The sequence below is a fragment of the Vigna umbellata genome, chromosome 8, assembly GCF_029865625.1.
Source record: "Vigna umbellata cultivar VRB3 chromosome 8, Vumbellata_1.0, whole genome shotgun sequence".
NCBI classification, from domain to species: Eukaryota; Viridiplantae; Streptophyta; class Magnoliopsida; order Fabales; family Fabaceae; genus Vigna; species Vigna umbellata.
The window spans coordinates 11,812,030-11,829,496 of record NC_142172.1 but is presented as its reverse complement, the minus strand read 5'-3'; the positions used below and the strand labels follow the sequence as shown (position 1 = coordinate 11,829,496).

At 37.1% G+C, this 17,467-nt stretch overlaps 1 protein-coding gene across 2 annotated transcripts in view; it reads left to right on the top strand.

Annotated features, from left to right (window-relative positions):
- The window catches only part of LOC124838735 (Inosine triphosphate pyrophosphatase family protein), a 46,930-nt gene that overhangs the window by 27,503 nt on the left and 1,960 nt on the right, over nucleotides 1-17,467 (top strand). The window contains exons 1-5 of one of the 2 annotated variants that reach the window (XM_047314416.2): nucleotides 11,077-11,207; nucleotides 11,469-11,618; nucleotides 12,139-12,203; nucleotides 12,310-12,373; nucleotides 12,466-12,475. In XM_047314416.2, coding sequence (XP_047170372.1) covers nucleotides 11,492-11,618; nucleotides 12,139-12,203; nucleotides 12,310-12,373; nucleotides 12,466-12,475 — 266 coding nt within the window. In that variant the 5' untranslated portion in view covers nucleotides 11,077-11,207; nucleotides 11,469-11,491. Of the gene's footprint in view, nucleotides 1-11,076; nucleotides 11,208-11,468; nucleotides 11,619-12,138; nucleotides 12,204-12,309; nucleotides 12,374-12,465; nucleotides 12,476-17,467 lie in introns of those variants that run through there. The other variant, XM_088096673.1, reaches the window with a different exon arrangement.

Genomic DNA, 17,467 nt, shown 5'->3' with positions numbered 1-17,467 from the left:
AAATGGCTCGACTCTCTGAAGACATCCCCAGTGGAGTCGCCATCTGTCGCAACCGGAATCGCGACGGGATGACGATCCAAAAAGAAACGTGTTTTGAAAAGAGATTTGGAGTCGCCACCATAGTTTATTATGGAAAACTATGGAAAAACCATAAAATGATAAAGCACGGTCCACGAAAACCAAAGATTGGGTTCGGGAGTCGGTTACGCGTGGGGAAGGTGTTAGCACCCCACAACGCCTGCCCTAAGGCTACCTTTAACTAAATGCACGAATATGATGTGGTTTTCAAAATGTTTAATTATCCCCTAAAATAAAATTCTAAATAAACAAAACATATTTTTTAGTTTTTTGGGCCCGACAAGGATTGACCTTGCTCCTACGTATTCTCATTCAAAATGAGAAATCAGGGTTACGTAGTTCTAGCTAAAAGATTGTTTGTTGTTTGGAAAAGCATATGTTTTTAATTTTTGGAGATTTTTATGTTTTTAATATTTTCGAGAAGGTAATGAGTACTAGGCTGACGCGAACGGTCGCACGAGTACTCATACCTTTAAAATGATATTTAAATATTTTTAATTATTTTTGAAAAGAGAGATAACGATATTAAGCACTAGGACGATGCGAACGATCACACGAGCACTCATACTGTTATCTGCTTATTTAGGAAGAGTTGAGAGCAATGAGTGCTAGGCTGATGCGGACGATCGCACGAGCACTCATACCCTCGTTTAATATTACGTAAATAAGAGAGAAAAGTATTGAACACTAGGACGATGCGAACGATCACACGAGTGTTCAACCTTTAAACGTATTTTTGAAATTTTATTTAAGAAAAGAAGAAAAAGGTTTTTAGCACAAGGACGACGCGAGCGGTCACACGTGTGCTTAAACCTTTAAAATGTATTTTTGAAATTTTATTTAAGAAAAGAAGAAAAGGTTTTTAGCACAAGGACGACGCGAGCGGTCACACGTGTGCTTAAACCTTTAAAACATATTTTTGTAAATTTATTTAAGGAAGAAGAAGAGGTTTTTAGCACAAGGCCTACGCGAGCGGTCGCACGTGTGCTTAAAACCGTTTTCAAAATATTTTTATTTGATTTTTAACTTTTGTAAAAGAAAGGAAAAAGATTTTCAGCACAAGGCCTACGCGAGCGGTCGCACGTGTGCTTAAACCTTTTCAAAATATTTTTATTTGATTTTTAACTTTTGTAAAAGAAAGGGAAAAGATTTTCAGCACAAGGCCTACGCGAGCGGTCGCACGTGTGCTTAAACCTTTTCAAAATATTTTTTGTAATTTTTATGGAGAATAAAACAAACAAGTCTAACCGATATAAATAAAAACAAAAGCGCGTGGACTATCATAAAGGGGTTACATGCAATAAAAAACTAACTAATAAAAAGAAAACAAAAGCATAAAAATAAAGCAAGAGAAAAGCCCAACATGAATAGGGGTACAGAAATAAAAACCAGAGGTGTGGAGTGAAATTGAGGCTCTTTTGGTTTGGGTCAAAGTTCTTTTTCTCCAACTTTGAATCTGCCAAGGTGTAAAGATGAAAATGGTGGTGCATCCCGAAATAGTGTGCACAGGCCCAATTCTTCTTTTATTTTTGTTTGCAGAAACAGAATGGGTTTCAGCACAAATGGAAGGGGGTGTGAATAGAATTGTGCATGTGGTAGGAGGAAAAGGGAAGCAAACCACACCAGGCCCAAGGCCTCTTGACCCCAATCAGAAACCCATTAGGGGTTCCCCAACTTCATCTCATTTTTCATTCAGAGACCTTGCACACTTAGGGCTTTCCTCTTCCGCATAGGACCAAAGAGGCTCACGGGCGTCACCTCCGCAAGCACACTGCGGCCTCCACCAGACCGGCCGTCGCCAGCCGCAAACCGGGGCGCCACCTGTGCGCTGATCGCCGCCACAGACCCACTGGTTGTCGCGCCAAGCTTCTCCGAACCAGCCACCGCGCCACCTCTTGACTCCTCTCCCGGCCCAGAAATCCGATGAAGGGGCGTCTTCCCTGCGTGCCGCCAAACCGGCCCCCACGCCACCACCTTCCACCAGTCTTATTCTCGCACGGCCCAGATTCGCTACCGGTGCACGCGACCCACACCGGCAACCGCCTCAGCTCCACCACTAAACAAACTAGGATGCCACCATTGTCAGCGCCGATGCTCCCTTCCGGAGGGATTGCTAGCCGCCGTATTGGGTCTTCCTCCCTGCTTCTCCCCTTTACGCGCGAGGAGATGATTATCTTCTTCCCTTCCACTGAAATCAAACACTGCAAGTTGTAGCCCAAGGTGTTGCGAGCGCAGCCGTCCACCGCCGAGACCATCACTAGCCCAGCTGCCCACCGTCAAGACCATCACCGGCCGTCACTGGAGCTCTTTCCCTCTTCATCATCTTTTTTCGTTTGATATTTTGTCTACTGGGAAACAGTAAGCCCGTGGTGTGCGCATATGAGTGTGGGGAGGCTGGATTTGTTATGTGTATTGACTGAATGCTTGGATTGATTCTCTTTTCTTTGCAGGAAAAAGGTATTTGGGGGATTTTGGTATTAGAAGTCAGGATTGATGTTGGAGATGGTGTTTTAGATGGAAATGAAGAGAAAATGGATAAAAATGGTAGATTCTGATCCCCCGGTGTCCCTATGGCTATGGTAATAGGTGTATATGAGTTGCCATCATTGACAGAGAATGGAGGAGGATTGAGTGTTGTGTGATGCGGAGAGCCCTCCCTGGAGTGAATGGCCTCCCCCTTGGAGGTAATGGAGTTGGGAGTGAAAAAGGAAAAGTTGTTGGGGTGGTTACGGGTGTGTGTGGAGCAGAGGGGTGGTGGAGAGCCAAAAGGGCAGTGCATGTGTCCGTGTGCGTGAGGGAGTAACCGCTTTTTCCTTTTCTCTTCTTTTTTTTTCTTTTTGCTTTCTCTTTAAAATACTTATATGAAAAATCAAATGAAATAAAAAAACAAAATAAAATAATAAAATTCATAAAAAACATAAAATAAAATAAGATGCAATAAAAAAAGAAAGACCTATATTATTTAGTCATCCGGACGAAATTGGGTGTTGACAGCTATGAATCCTTTATCTATTAAGGAGTTTTCTGATTTAGTGGAACATTCCAAAGTTGTGGAAAGGTTAAGAGGTGAGATTGAAGTTCAGGAGAAGTTACAAAGGGTGGGACGACCATCTAGGTCACGAGTTGGACAAAATGTAAGGATTCGGCCTTATGAAAGACTGCAACCTCAGAGGAATTCTCATCAGCAGCAGCCCCCATCAGAAAATAATCTAATGTCACGTCTATGGAGGACCGCATATGAAGAACATTTGCCCACAAGTTACTGTATGCAATAAATGTTTTCTTTATGGAGCAGAAGGACTTTTTGCTAGAGATTGTCCCTCTAGTAGAAGAGAAACAACTCAACCTCAACACCTGCCTCAACAGAGAAGGACAATCTCTAGCAAAATGTTCTTCTGCTCCGCAAAGAAAACATTTGTTGCGTACAGTAACTTGTGGACAAACATTCTTCAGATGAGGTCCTCCGTACACGTAACATTAGATTATTTTTTGATGTTTCAACTTGTCTGCATACTCAGCTATCGACTTGTTTCCTTGCACCCGCTGCAAGAACTCCACTTCTTTTGCATGTCTTACGCTGGCCGAAAAGTAGTCAGGTAAAATTTATTCTTAAAAAGTTCCCAAGAAATAATCTCGCCACTTTCCTTTAATACTAGCTTCATGTTATCCCACCAGTGTACTGCTTCCCCAAACAACTAATACTCCGAATATGCAAGAAGGAAAGGCGGTGGGAAACGCTTCAAGACAACTAAAGGTTCGTGAGAAGAACTATCCTACTCACGATCTGGAACTGGCAGCGGTGGTGTTTTCCTTGAAATTTGGCGGCACTATCTTTATGATGCTCAATTTCAAGTATTAAGTGATCACAAATGCTTGAAGTACTTATTTGACCAAAAGGAGTTGAATATAAGGCAAAGACGGTGGATGAAATTTTTGAAGGATTATGACTTTGAACTCCTGTATCATCGAGGAAGGCAAATGTGGTAGTTGATGCTTTGAAGACAGTACATGTTTCACACATGATGATCAAAGAATTAGAATTGGTGGAGAAATTTAGAGATCTACAACTACAGGTGGAGTATGATGTAGATTTCATTAGCTGTAGTAGTCTGACTATATCTAATGACTTTCTCAATTTAATTAAAGAGAAGCAGTTGTTGGACCTTAGCATGAAAAAGATAACAAAAATGATCGGAAGAGAATAGGCTAAAGAATTTAGGCTTGGATCTGATAGTGTATTAAGGTTTAGAAGTAGAGTGTGTGTACCAGACAATATAGAGATAAAGAGACTAATCCTTGAAGAAGGACACAAGAGTCGTTTTAGCATACATCTCAGTATGACTAACATGTATCACGATCTTAAGGAGTCCAGTTTGTGATCTAGAAGGAAGTAACACAGTCTGTAGCGGCCACTAGTGCAAAAACAACGTATAATGTCACGCGTTCAATGTCGTAGCCTAAATATGCAACGTTAAAAATGATCGGTGGCATTTTCGTAAATAAATTGATTCACTCCACGTCAGTTACTAAAATAGCGCGTCGTCTAAAATGTATTAACGTCAAACAAGAAACATATCGACGTAATCTAAAATGTATTAACGTCAAATAAGGCCAACATCAACGTAAAACAATGACCTTAGAATCACATAACGTCAACCATGTCAATTATTCGATGTTTTATATGCCACCATGAAGCCAAAGTGTAAATCCCTTTTTTATTCTTTATTTCTTTTTCTCTTATAAACCAAACATAACGTCCCAAACTTTATGGGGTCGACGTTTAAAACAATATAGAACTTCGAACAAGTTGAGGTTGGACGTGATGGTCGTAATCACATAACGTCAATAAGGAAGCAGTCGACGTCCAATACAAAATAAATAAATACTAAATATGGATTTAATTAATATGACTGTCAACACCCAATTTCGGCCGGATAAGTAAATAAATAAAAATAGAGAATAAAAGAATAATAATTAATGGTAGGTAAGAAAAAAAAAGGAAAAAAAGAAAATAATAAAATAAATTTCCTTAATGCAGGACACATCACTGGAAAATATTTTTGAAATATTAGTTTGATATGGTAATAATTTGAATCGACATTATGCCAATAATTATAAGTAGTAATTAAAATAGTATATTTTGCTATGTCAGTTGCTTTTAAAGAGGAAAAAGTGATTTTAAAAATGTACAAATTTTCTGACAATAATTATAATCAATGTCTTCAATATTATTTGATTTCTTTTTCTTGGAACCAAGACATTTTCTTTCCCTATTTTGTTCATTGTCAATTAAGGCAAGATTACCATAATATTACAATGTGTATATAAATATGCACCCTGTCATAGAAAAAAGGGAGGGAAAAAAAAGAAAAATAGAGAGATACTCTGAAATAATAGAAAGACTGAGAGAGAGTATAGAGGAAAATAAGTTTTCACGCTAGAGGAACTCTGCCATCAGAAACTACCAAAGAAGAACTAGGAGAGTACTAAAAGCTTAGAAGGTATGTTACCTCTGCACCCTTCTTTTTCTCTTTTTATTGTACTTTGAAAGGTTTTTTTCTTCTAAAGATTTTATTTTTTACTACACACAAATAACGTTTTTTTAAATCATATTTCTTTCCTTTTTCCCACCATTCTCTAAATAAATAAAAACGAAATCTTTAAAACCAAAAAATGTCAATTTTTGTTAAACCAAACATTTTTTACCAGAACTACGTAATCCCTGATTCTCCATGATATATGGATATACGTAGGAGCAAGGTCAACCCTTGTCGGGTTCACTTTTCAATAATCTCAAACAATCCCTAATTAGTGTTAAACAAACTCACAAACCTTTTTCTAGATAAAGAAATATTTGATTCCTGATTGTCCATTATAAATGGGTATATGTAGGAGCAAGGTCAATCCTTGTCGGGTTCATAAAACAAAAAATATTTTTTTTCTTAATAATTTCTTTATTTTTTTTATTTTTGGGGAAAATTAAATATTTGGGAAAACCACGTCAACTTTATACATTTAACTAAAGGTGCCTTTGGGCAGGCGCGGTAGGGTGCTAACACCTTCCTTACGCGTAACCGATTCCCGAACCTAAAATCTAATTTTCGTATACCATGTCTTATTTTATGGTTTTCCATAGTTTTTCTATAATAAATTATGGTGGCGACTCCCAAAATATTTTCTTAAACCCGTTTGTTTACGGTTCGCCATCCCATCGCGATCTCGGTTGCGATAGACGGTAACGCTAGATAATCAGGCCTTCTTAATTAAATGTGCAAAATTGATGTGGTTTTTCTTTATTTTATTTTATTTCATTTTATTTTCCCTTTATTTATATATGCTTGTCTTTATTTATTTTGGTAATTTATTTATATTTTTTATTATTATTATTATTGTACATATCATGAGTGGGACCTATACCCGAGTCTGAGTGTAATATAGAATTAGAGGGGTTGTGTAGGGGTGTCACGTCTGAACTATTTCTAGTTTGACTATCGTGAGAACCCCATCCAGTGTCTGTTCTCTTCACATGCAATTTCACACCTAGTTGCATTTCAACTGTTGTGGAAAATATTGTGAAAAAGACCATAGCTATGGTGGCCTTGATTTTAGGTTTAGGAAGCCTTTCTTGTGAGATTCATACACAATGCTTAGACCTTAAAACACTAGACCTACCTTAAAAACATAAAACATGTTGTCTTTTAATCATTATTTGGCATAGACAATTTCATGCATCTTATGCATTAGCAACATTTTTATCATTTTTCCTTCATTTTCTTTATACATAACAATAAATGTGTCATGTTTTTATTTAAATAAAAAAACAAGAAAAAAAATGTCATGCTTTAATGAATAAATAAATAAGGCAAAATAAACAAATGAATTAATTAAACTTTCATTTTTTAAGTATGTATGACATGAAATCGCGAAAATAGTTTTCTTCTTCATCATTCTCCATCATCCATTTTATCCATAAAAAAAATCAATTTACTAGGGGCACTATTTTAGAGTGATCGCAAACAATCTTTTTAGCAAAAATAAAAAGTTTGAAAATGAATAAAAAACAAAACAAAACCAGGGCAACTTATTGCATTTTAACTTTGTTTTTCTTGTAAGTTAAGAATTTCGAAAATAAAACGATCGTGATTTAATATGTGGACATGTTTCTTCATAAAAAATTGTCATTCTTTATAGCCTATTTTGAGTCTTAAAAAAATAAAAAAAAATTCTTTCAATTTCCCTTGAACAGGCCAGGTTGACATAATGTTATATTTTTTTAGGGTATGAAAAAGAAAGAATTGTTTTTTGAAAAAAAAAAAAGAGAATCAAAATTTCCAAACACAAGGAAAAATGAAAATGACAAACTTAATTTTTGAAGATTTCCATTCACTGTAACAAGAACTTTTTTTAAGCCCATTGGACCTAGTTGATAGTTGTCTTCTGTTAGAATCGCTGCAGCGGAATTGTTAGCGTGGAATAACAAACCAAGAGGGTTTTTAATACGAACGTGTGCCTTTTAATTTCTACTCAATTAAACTTACCAAGCAAATAATAAAGACAAATAAAGAGAGTAAGGTTGAGAGAAATTTGCACAGATGATTTTATCCTGGTTCGGATCTTACCAATCCTACGTCCAGTCGCTTATCTCAAACAAGATAAACCTTTTTCACTAACACAAAACAATTACAAATTTTAATCACAAAGAAACACAATTTGTAAAAGTTTAGAAACCACCTCTCTTGATACCACAAGAGATGAACCTACACCTCCTTTGAGTCTTCACAAAGGATGAACACCTCCTCCGAATACTTCACGAAGGATGATTCTCTTCCGAACACCTCCTTAGACACACCAAGGATGAACCGACTATTTCCTTTGTCACCGTAGCAGCACTTCACCAGCTCCACAGACAAGAGTTTCACAAGCCGAATAAGAGCACACAAGCCTCAATGATTTATGAGTACTAGAGCACAAGGGAAGAGTTATTTTTGAGATAAAGAGTGAGCCATTTTATAGACTCAGCCTAATACCCTTCCATTCTTCGAAAACGGGCCATCTAACGCATTTAATCGATTAACATAAATATTAATCGATTAATAATGAGTACAACGGCTAGTTTTTCAAATCTGAAACCCCCAACGGCTAGTTTTTCAAATCTGAAACCTCCAACGGCTAGTGTTAATTGATTATTCTCAGGAATAATCGATTAACTAAATAAATCAAATATAAATTACAAGAATCAACCCTAATACATATTTGAGCACTATTACATCAACTTTGATTATTATAAAAGCTTTATAAAATACAAAGATCTTCAATTTGTCTTTATAGATCTTGACTTGTGCAAATCTGTTCATCATCAAAACTTCATCTTTGATTTTTGCTAACATCTTCAAATTCAATTTCTTGGAAAAAAAATAAACTAATGCGAAAAGAGGAAAATATAAAAAAAAATATTTCTCAAAAAGTTTTATCATTTTCATTTCACCAAAAAAAAACATAGAAAGGGAAATCATTACATTTTGAGTAATTTATTATCATACATTTTTGGTCAATTTTTTAAATAACTGATAGTATTTCTGTTGAGATATGTGTGTGCGCATTGCTTGAAAACACTCATCCTCCAGCCTTCCCCCAAAAGGAAAAGAGTTTGGCTCTAACAAACACTACTAGTACCCACAAACTAGAGCATATCGTGTCATCATTCTTGATGACGACATTTGGACCAATGTAGTTATGCTCACCATCTAGGATGATGCAGTGAAAGTATATCTTGGAGTTCCAGAGTTCAATCGTCTTCTTGCCTTCCAGTCTTTTTTGAGAAATCCTCAACAGTAATCAAACCGACAACAACTATTGGTGGAATGTTTCAAAGTAGAGGAAAGGATGATCCATTACCTAATAGTTTGGATTCTAGTGCCACCAATCATGCTCAATGTTCTGAGCAAGATCTTCTGGTCATCTATGGTCTCTTGAACCATATCCACATTGATTGGCCTTCTTTCATCACTGATATTATGTTAAAGGCACATAAATTTTCAGCCTATCATCTCCCTTATGCTCTCCTTATTTATCACATCATTGAATTCAAAGGAGTTAATGTCGAATGTGAGCATACTCAAGCTATTCAGTCTATCGATATAGAAATTGGTGAAACTACTTTACGCTAAATGAGCTTTGTAGCACGTGGAAATGTATTTCTTCATAAAGACGAAAAAAATCAAGAAGATGAAGATGATGATATGGATCCTCACATGGCAGAACCTGTATGTGAAGCTGCTCCATTGGCAACAGGTCCCTCAACTATTCTTTCGTCTTCATCATTTTCCATGGAAGAGTATTTTGCAAACCTCTTAAAGCAAATGAAAGATATGCGTTTAGCTCATCAAGCAAGGTTTGATGAACTCATGGCAAACATTAAACTCATCATGACTATGTATGTGAGAGATTTGAGGATTTTGACACTAGGCTGGGCAACATCGTCTAAACCTTCAACCCCTTGGTTATCGTCCAACCCCTCCTTTCTATTATAATCTTTGTTTAGAGTTGAATTTATTTCTTTCATGATGTATTTGCCTTTCATTTTATGAAATTTCAAATTTTATTCTATTTTGAATTAAATCAATTCTTTTGTTGAGAGGGAGAACCATTTGAGGGGGAGTCTTTATTTTTGAACTTTTTGTACGGTTATTACTATCATGTTTGTGTGTTTGTAAGTCTGAATCCATGCAAGAAATTAGAAATGCTTTTAAATAAGAGATTTTTTATCATCATCAAAAAGAGTGATATTGTTACCAATGAGGAGCATTGGTATCTATCTTGAAGCTACTATGAAGTTTTGATGATGTTAAAAGCTAAAGAATTGAAAACTCTTGGTGCATCTATATTAAAAGCATTTTGTAGAAACAATTGTATAGGATTAATTGTATTTAGTGAATCTTTGGGCAGATAATCGATTATCATAATCGATTATCACGAGCCAATTTAGAAAAGAGTTGCTTGCGCAAATAATTGATTATCGATTGGACGTAAAATCTTTTGATTCGAACCAGGATAAAATACATTGTGTGATTTTCTCTATCTCTTGTGATAGAACACTTTTAGTTTATCAACTGTTTGATAAAAGTTCTAAAAGAAAATCACAATTTTTAAAAGAACCAATTCACCCCTCCCTTCTTGGTTTTTTACCGTAACATGCTCTTTATAAACCCTTTCCGCTGCGCGATACTAGTCACAACACTATTTTCACATCAACATTGCCATTATCATCCGACGTACTCCAACCATGATGAATGTGTGCAGCCCTTTTTTGCTATAACCAAGGGTTCTCATCCTTTGCGATTAAACATGTTATGTTATGGCTAAATACACTCTCAAAGTCAATCAAATAAATGTTGTTATGCTTAATTCCTTTTAATGCAATTTCAAATGAATCTTTATGCTTAAGAGGTTGTGCTCTAATCCTTTCTATATATAAAACATTCATGATGGTCAAAGTGTTTCCTCCTTTAATATCTTGAGTCCCAATAATTTTTCTTTTGTTGTTTTCCCCATAAGTTGCTTCTTTTTCTAAAAATTTATGAACCTTATCTTGTCACCCGTTATATAGACTTTTTGGGTTTTGATAGTTCCCATAAAACAAGTGAGTAAGAATTTAGGTCCCCAATTTTCTCATAGGTTCTTGGGGTTAGTAAAATAAAAAGGTTAAATCATTCCGATAGTTTTTATTTTTTGTGACTTTTCTCAATTAGGTCTCCCACTTTTTTTTTATCTCAATTGAGTCTTTATTTTTTAAAAATTAAAACAATTAAGTCATTATAGTTGGTTTCATAATAACACCGTTAAAGAGGGTGTCATATGTTTATACAATAAAAAGACTAAAGGTAAAGAGCTCTATCCTAAACTACTTTGACAAAGAAGTAGGATCAGAAGTTATCTAGTACTCAACTTCCTAGCTTAAACTTAAACTTAATGATTACATAGATTTATAAGCTATTTCAACAAAACTAAAAAAAATAAAGAAACGAAATTAAATCAATTGAATAAATTTGATTTATATATATATATAAATAAATTGTGCCTTGAGGCAGCAGTCTTCGGTGCGGCCGCGGTTGTGGGAAGTCGACTCGACAGTATGCAATTTCTTTGACCTTATACTTCTCCTTTTTTTTCCTCCTTTGCCTACTCATTACCCATATGCTTTGCAAAAGTAGAACAAAAAGCTACCAAAAGTTTTTTTTTTCTTTTCTTGTGATTGTTTTTGCATTTGTATCCATTGATAAGCTTGAGTTCTACTTCACTTTTGTCATGCCCATCTAGAAAAATTGGAAAAGAAATGTTTTTTCTGTAATGGGTCTCTCTGATTTTCTCACTGTTTAGTGATTTTATTCCAGAAAAATCAAACGGGATTTGGGAAATGGCTGCTGCAAGAGGATTGGTCCTGTCACGTCCTGTTACTTTTGTGACTGGAAATGCCAAAAAGCTTGAAGAAGTTCGTGCCATCTTGGGGAATTCCATTCCTTTCCAGTCGTTCAAAATTGATTGTAATAATAATAATCATTCTTCCCCTTTTCCTTTTAAATTACTTTTTCATCTTGAGTTGTTTATTCTTTCCCTCTACTTGTCTATGTTGTCTATTTTGTTGAGACGTTTAGGGTGTGTTTTGATTTCTAATTTCAAAGGCTGTTTTTAGGATTGAAAAATGCAACTAAAGAAAGTTTCTCGAACCACTAGTGTGTTGGATGGAGCAAGGGGTATAACAGAGTGCGGAAAACACAGAGCAAGATACAAGTGGGAGAAGAAAAAAAGAAATGAGAAAGAAAACATCTTTTAACTGCTTCTACTTTTTTGGTTTTGAAACACTTGTTTTGAAAACAATTTTCAAAACATTATTCATTTTTTACTAAGAATTTGATTGGTCAGTGGTGTGAAATTGTTTTAGAAAAACAACTTTTAGAATTGATACGTGAGAAGTGAATCAAAGGGACAATTATTTTGTGTTCAGTTGCCTTTCTTGCTGATAATTCTTCTTAGAGTTTGTTTTTCCATGCTTTTTATATCAAGTGCCCGAGTTGCAAGGAGAGCCTGAAGATATCTCTAAAGAGAAGGCTCGAATGGCTGCCCTTCAGGTACCTTGTTATAATTTTTTCTCAAATATGCTTGGCCTTGTGTGATTTTAGGTTGTCTTTCTGCTTTTTATTGTTTTTATACTTTTTTTTTACGGTGTATGCTTAGGTGAATGGACCTGTGTTAGTTGAAGACACTTGTCTCTGCTTCAATGCCTTGAAGGGTCTTCCAGGTGGATATTATTTTGTGCTTTTTTTATGCAACGAAAGCTGGCATTATTATACAACCTGACTGATTTTGATTGACTGTTTTACACTTTTTCAGGGCCTTACATGTAAGTTCATTTTCACCCTTAACCATTGTACTCAGTGAACTTCACCCCCTTTTGTTGTCATAATTTGTTCAAGCCCTCATATTACTTTTATTCATTTATATTGTAGCTTTTTAGCATGAAACTGATGAAGAAAAGTACAAGAAGCAGATCGTTTCTTAAAATAGGTTGAAACTATGGTAGGAAAATGTTAGGTTTCTGGGTATGGAACCTAACTCAGACAATCTCTCACACACACACAATCAAGAACTCAACCGTAAAAAGAATGATTTCTGTATTGATACGAAAACAATGTACACAAAAAACACTAACTGAGGCCTAATCCCCCTCACAAGGTCCACGACCTATTTATACAAAAGAATATCACTAACTAACTTTCTACTAGACCCCCTTGGCCTTCTTATAGAGGCAACCCCTTCTAACTACCCAACATACTGTTCGGTCCTTCACCCTCCATTCCCTTAACCGTTCGGTCCACGTCCCCCTGTCTTATATCCTATCATTACACCCCTCTCCAAAACAACCTTGTCCTCAAGGTTGGAACAATGAAGCTTGAGCCCATGGCATTGTGATATGGTCTTAGCATAGGAAGGGAATCCGCTGGCTATTACCTGCAACTTCAGGTTTGGAGGCTTGGGTGGTGGCAAATCCTCCTCCCATGTCTTCCATTCTTCCTGGATTCTATTAATGTCCAACATTCTGGTCACCACCTTTCCAAAATCGTAGGCCCTAAGAAAGCGATCTTTAATATTTTTCAGTGCTTCAAGCAGCTCTCTCCCCTCTGCAGGTGTAACACAAACTGCAAGCCCCCTTTGCTCCCCTTGGTTCTCGGTGGCCACATCCGCCACCTTTACTGTTTCAATACCACTGATCTCTTGCTCCGCAACACCTTCACTATTAATTTTATTATTATTATTATTCTCTTCAATAATCACCACGTTATGCTCACTCTCTTCTCTTTTCACCAGTGAAAGAATGGTTTTTCCTCATGCTCTTCTTCATGGTTGTCCTCGTGCCTTTGTTCAGGTTTGGGCTTTTGAATGTGGTGCCTGAACTTACTACGTTGCTCCCTTTTTTTGGACCCAATTTCCACGGGGGCATCAAGCGCATAGTTCCGTACTTCTTGTGGTGAGACAGTTTGAAATAAGAAGGTAGGTTGAGAGAGCGTTAGTGACACAAAATGATCTTGTGATTTGGGGGAAATTGGGTCCTTTGGGCTTTGGGCAGCATAGATCCTTAAACCCTGTTTTCTGTCCAGTAATTTGGTGACTTCTCCCCACCATTATTCTCTAATGAAGTACCAAGTATATTTCATTGTGTTGACTCTAGGGATTCTAGTCTGCCATTGTGCATGATCCTTATTTTTAGGTATATGGAGCTTGATTTTCTCTATATCCTCTTTAATAGTCTTGAACCTTCTTTTTTAGGGTTTTTCTTTAATCTTCATTAAGGGGGATATTGGTGTTTGTTGTATCCTCACATTTTTTCAACACATCTATATTTTATCATTTTATACTGCAAAACCACCACCGTAAGCAATTTTTCCTCCATAGGATCCAGGTCCTGGTATGCTGATAGGTTTATTTATTCAAGAAACCAGATCTATAACACTCTCCTTACCTCAACACTCAATCAACAGAAATGAATGTATATGTATACGTATTATTAACCCTGTAAAGTATAGAAAAATACAAGTATGCACCCCCAAGGAAGCCTCCCTTCCTCCACTGGACAAATATCCAGTCTATACCCAAAAGTAATATCTCATATCCCCCTCCTCAGCCAACTCAGCTTTATTTATACTCTCTCTCTCCACTAACAAACTAACCACTTTTCCTGCTATTTAATTCTCTCCTCTTTTATTTCTTCTTACATATACCTTTAACTTCCTAACATATGCTCACTTCTTTAACCATGCAAAGTTTGTGTTCAAATAATGGTATAACCTATGAAATAGTAGAGAAGATTAGGAGAAATCTCCCTTATGTGTTTAGCATACACATAGGGTAGTGGAACTAGAGTGCTGACGGTCCTCATACCATCTGAGAAATTCTTGAAAGAGTGCATGGTTGTTTATGGTATTTGATGAAGTAGGATAGTCTGCAGACGGTGATCGGGGAGGTGGATCAGAATTAGCCATTGCTATAGGTCAAGGAGGACGTCCATGAAGCGCATAACATCTATCAATTTTGTGGCCTAGCTTGCCACAGTGGTCACATTTTGGACGTCCTTTACCTGGCTGGCGAGACCGACTCCGATCATCACGTTGGGCAGCCATGGAGAGGAAGAAACCATAAAAATCCAAAGTGCTCCGATTGACGCAACGACAACAGATCCAGAAAGAGGACGAGGAGGCAATCACAACGATCCTGGTCGGCTGCGGATCTCGCCGGCGACGTGCCGGCACGCGCTGCGGGAAGCGGCGGATCTGGTGACTGTTGCGGTGGCGCGTGGAGGCGCGTGGATGGTCTGTTCGCCGCGATCTTTGCACCACGGTGGTCGCCCGGCCGAGAAGATCCGAATGGTATGGTTGTCGGTCGATTCTGGAACTCCGACGGCGGCGGCGACGATTGCGGCAACGATTGGTACCGGAGACTGTGAAACTGGCTGGAACAAAACCTAAGCTCTAGATACCATATGAAATAGTAGAGAAGATTAGGAGAAATCTCCCTATGTGTTTAGCATACACATAAGGTAGTTTATTTATAACCCTAAATATAGAATGGGCTGAGCCCAATTAACATAAACACACAACTTACCATCTAACATAACCTTTCTCTAATAATTGAGCAACAAAATTTGAATAATCTCATGAACATATGGGACATCAAAAATTAAAATCAAACCTGGGTGACGGTTAATTGTAGCTGTTCATATAACTTTCATAGCAATAAGTTCTCCATTTCCAATTCTTACTTTCGAAATGACATATGTGTTGAGCTCTTTGAAGAGCTCTTAATCATGAGCACACGGTTTGTACAACCACTACCTATAAGTTAACCTTTTTGTGGAGTTATTGGTTGTAAAGCATGATATTGCAAATCTAGTTAATCCTTTGCAACCTTGTGATAGGATGCTTGGTGGAGTATTTAAGTGTTTAGTTCTCCCTCCTTAATATTGGCTATTGAGGGTGGGTTCCTCAAGTGCTTGGGTACTTATCAATTAGTATTAGAGCTGGTAATCAATGTCTAGAAAAGAGCTTCCTACGATTGGTGGAGGGTGTTGATGCATGAGGGTTTTGAGTGAGGTGTTATCGAGTAAAGTGTCATAGTGTGAAAGTTGTCAAGACGTTGGCTCTTAAGGCCAATGCTTTATAGGAACTTTGGTATTATGGATGCCCAAGTCCCCCATCAAATAGTATTGGTGGAGTATTTAAGTGTTTGTTTCTCCTCATTAATAGCTAATAATATTGCTTGCATCCTTTCTTAGTTCACAAACTTAAATTTCAACATATCACTTAGACCCACCCAAAAGCATCTTACCCGAACGCACATTTCCTCCACTGATCATAGACTGACAACTTACTATAATACCAATTGATAAGTACCCAAGTACATGGGAACCCACCCTCAAAAGATAATATTAAGGGAGAAGAACCAAACATTATACTACTTGATGTGAGATTCCCAGTTCCTCTCACCTTGACAACTTCTTGTTATTGTTGAGACTTGTATATCTTTTTCATATTTCCCACTTGACCACACTTGTGGAATTTCATATTTGGCCTCAGATAACACTTGTTGCATGGGTGACTATTTCTCTCGCAATGTGGACAAGGTGAAAAGACACATGTATTGTTGTTTTGGTTCTATTCATAACATTTGTAGTTGTTGGCATAGCAAGCTCCTTTTACAAATATTTGTTGCCTCCTTAGTTTTTGTGTCTGTAGTTCATTCAACAATTCTGCCAGTAATGCTTGATGAATCCCCTGCAATTGACTATGCCGAGAAGCTTGTTGGATTATTCCTTAATTGTTTCTGATTCCTTCATTCTCTGCATCTCAAATTCCTGGGTCAAGTTCAGCACTTGCATCCTTTTCATTGGAAGTGATTGTACTCTTGGATGTTTTCAGTGTCATTATTCTGGTCAACAAAATTAATGATACTGCTGGCAAACAGGGTTGTTCTTGCTTTTGATTTTCTTGGCTTCCTCTCTATGGATTTTGATTTGAGCATTTTCTATCTGATAGGGTTGAAACTTCGTACTCATCTTCAATGACTTCCCTTAGAATGTAGGTCATTGTCATTGAATATTGAATGTAATATTCAATTTTGCATTTCCTTTTAATATTTATGTAATATTCTCATCCATGTAGGTCATTGTCATTGAATATTGAATATAGAAATATGTTAGGTTTCTTTACTCAGGAAACCTAAATCGTAAACTCTCTTCTCACTCACACACTCAACAGCACAAACTATACTGTATTTTTATTCAATCTGTAGTGTAAAGAAAGAAGAAAAGAAAATACAAGTAAATGTTCCCAAGGAAGCCTTCTTTCCTCCACTGGCCAAGAAGTCCAGTCTAATCCCAAAACAAAATATTCCATCCTCCCTTTCCCCTCATTCTGTTTATTATTTATACTATCTCTCTCTCTTCTAACAACCTAACATATTTTCCCGCCTCTACCGTTCGGTTTCTGCTCACTCCTCAAATTCTACCGTTCGGTTTCTGCTCACTCCTCAAATTCTACCGTTCGGTTTCTACTTTCCCTAACACCGTTCGGCCACCAACTTTCTATACTGTTCGGCTACTCACTTCTCTAATACCGTTCGGTCATTCGCCTCCTCCTCTCTTCCGGCCTCCGTTCGGTAATATTATACTATTTGGCTCTTACTTCTCTCCTCTTACCCTTTGGCCCTTACTTCTCTCCTATCACCGTTCGGCCCTTACTTCTTTCCTCTTACCGTTCGGCCCTTACTTCTCTCCTTTTACCGTTCGGCCCTTCTCTCCTCTTACCGTTCGGCCATTACTTCTCTCCTCTTACCGTTCGGC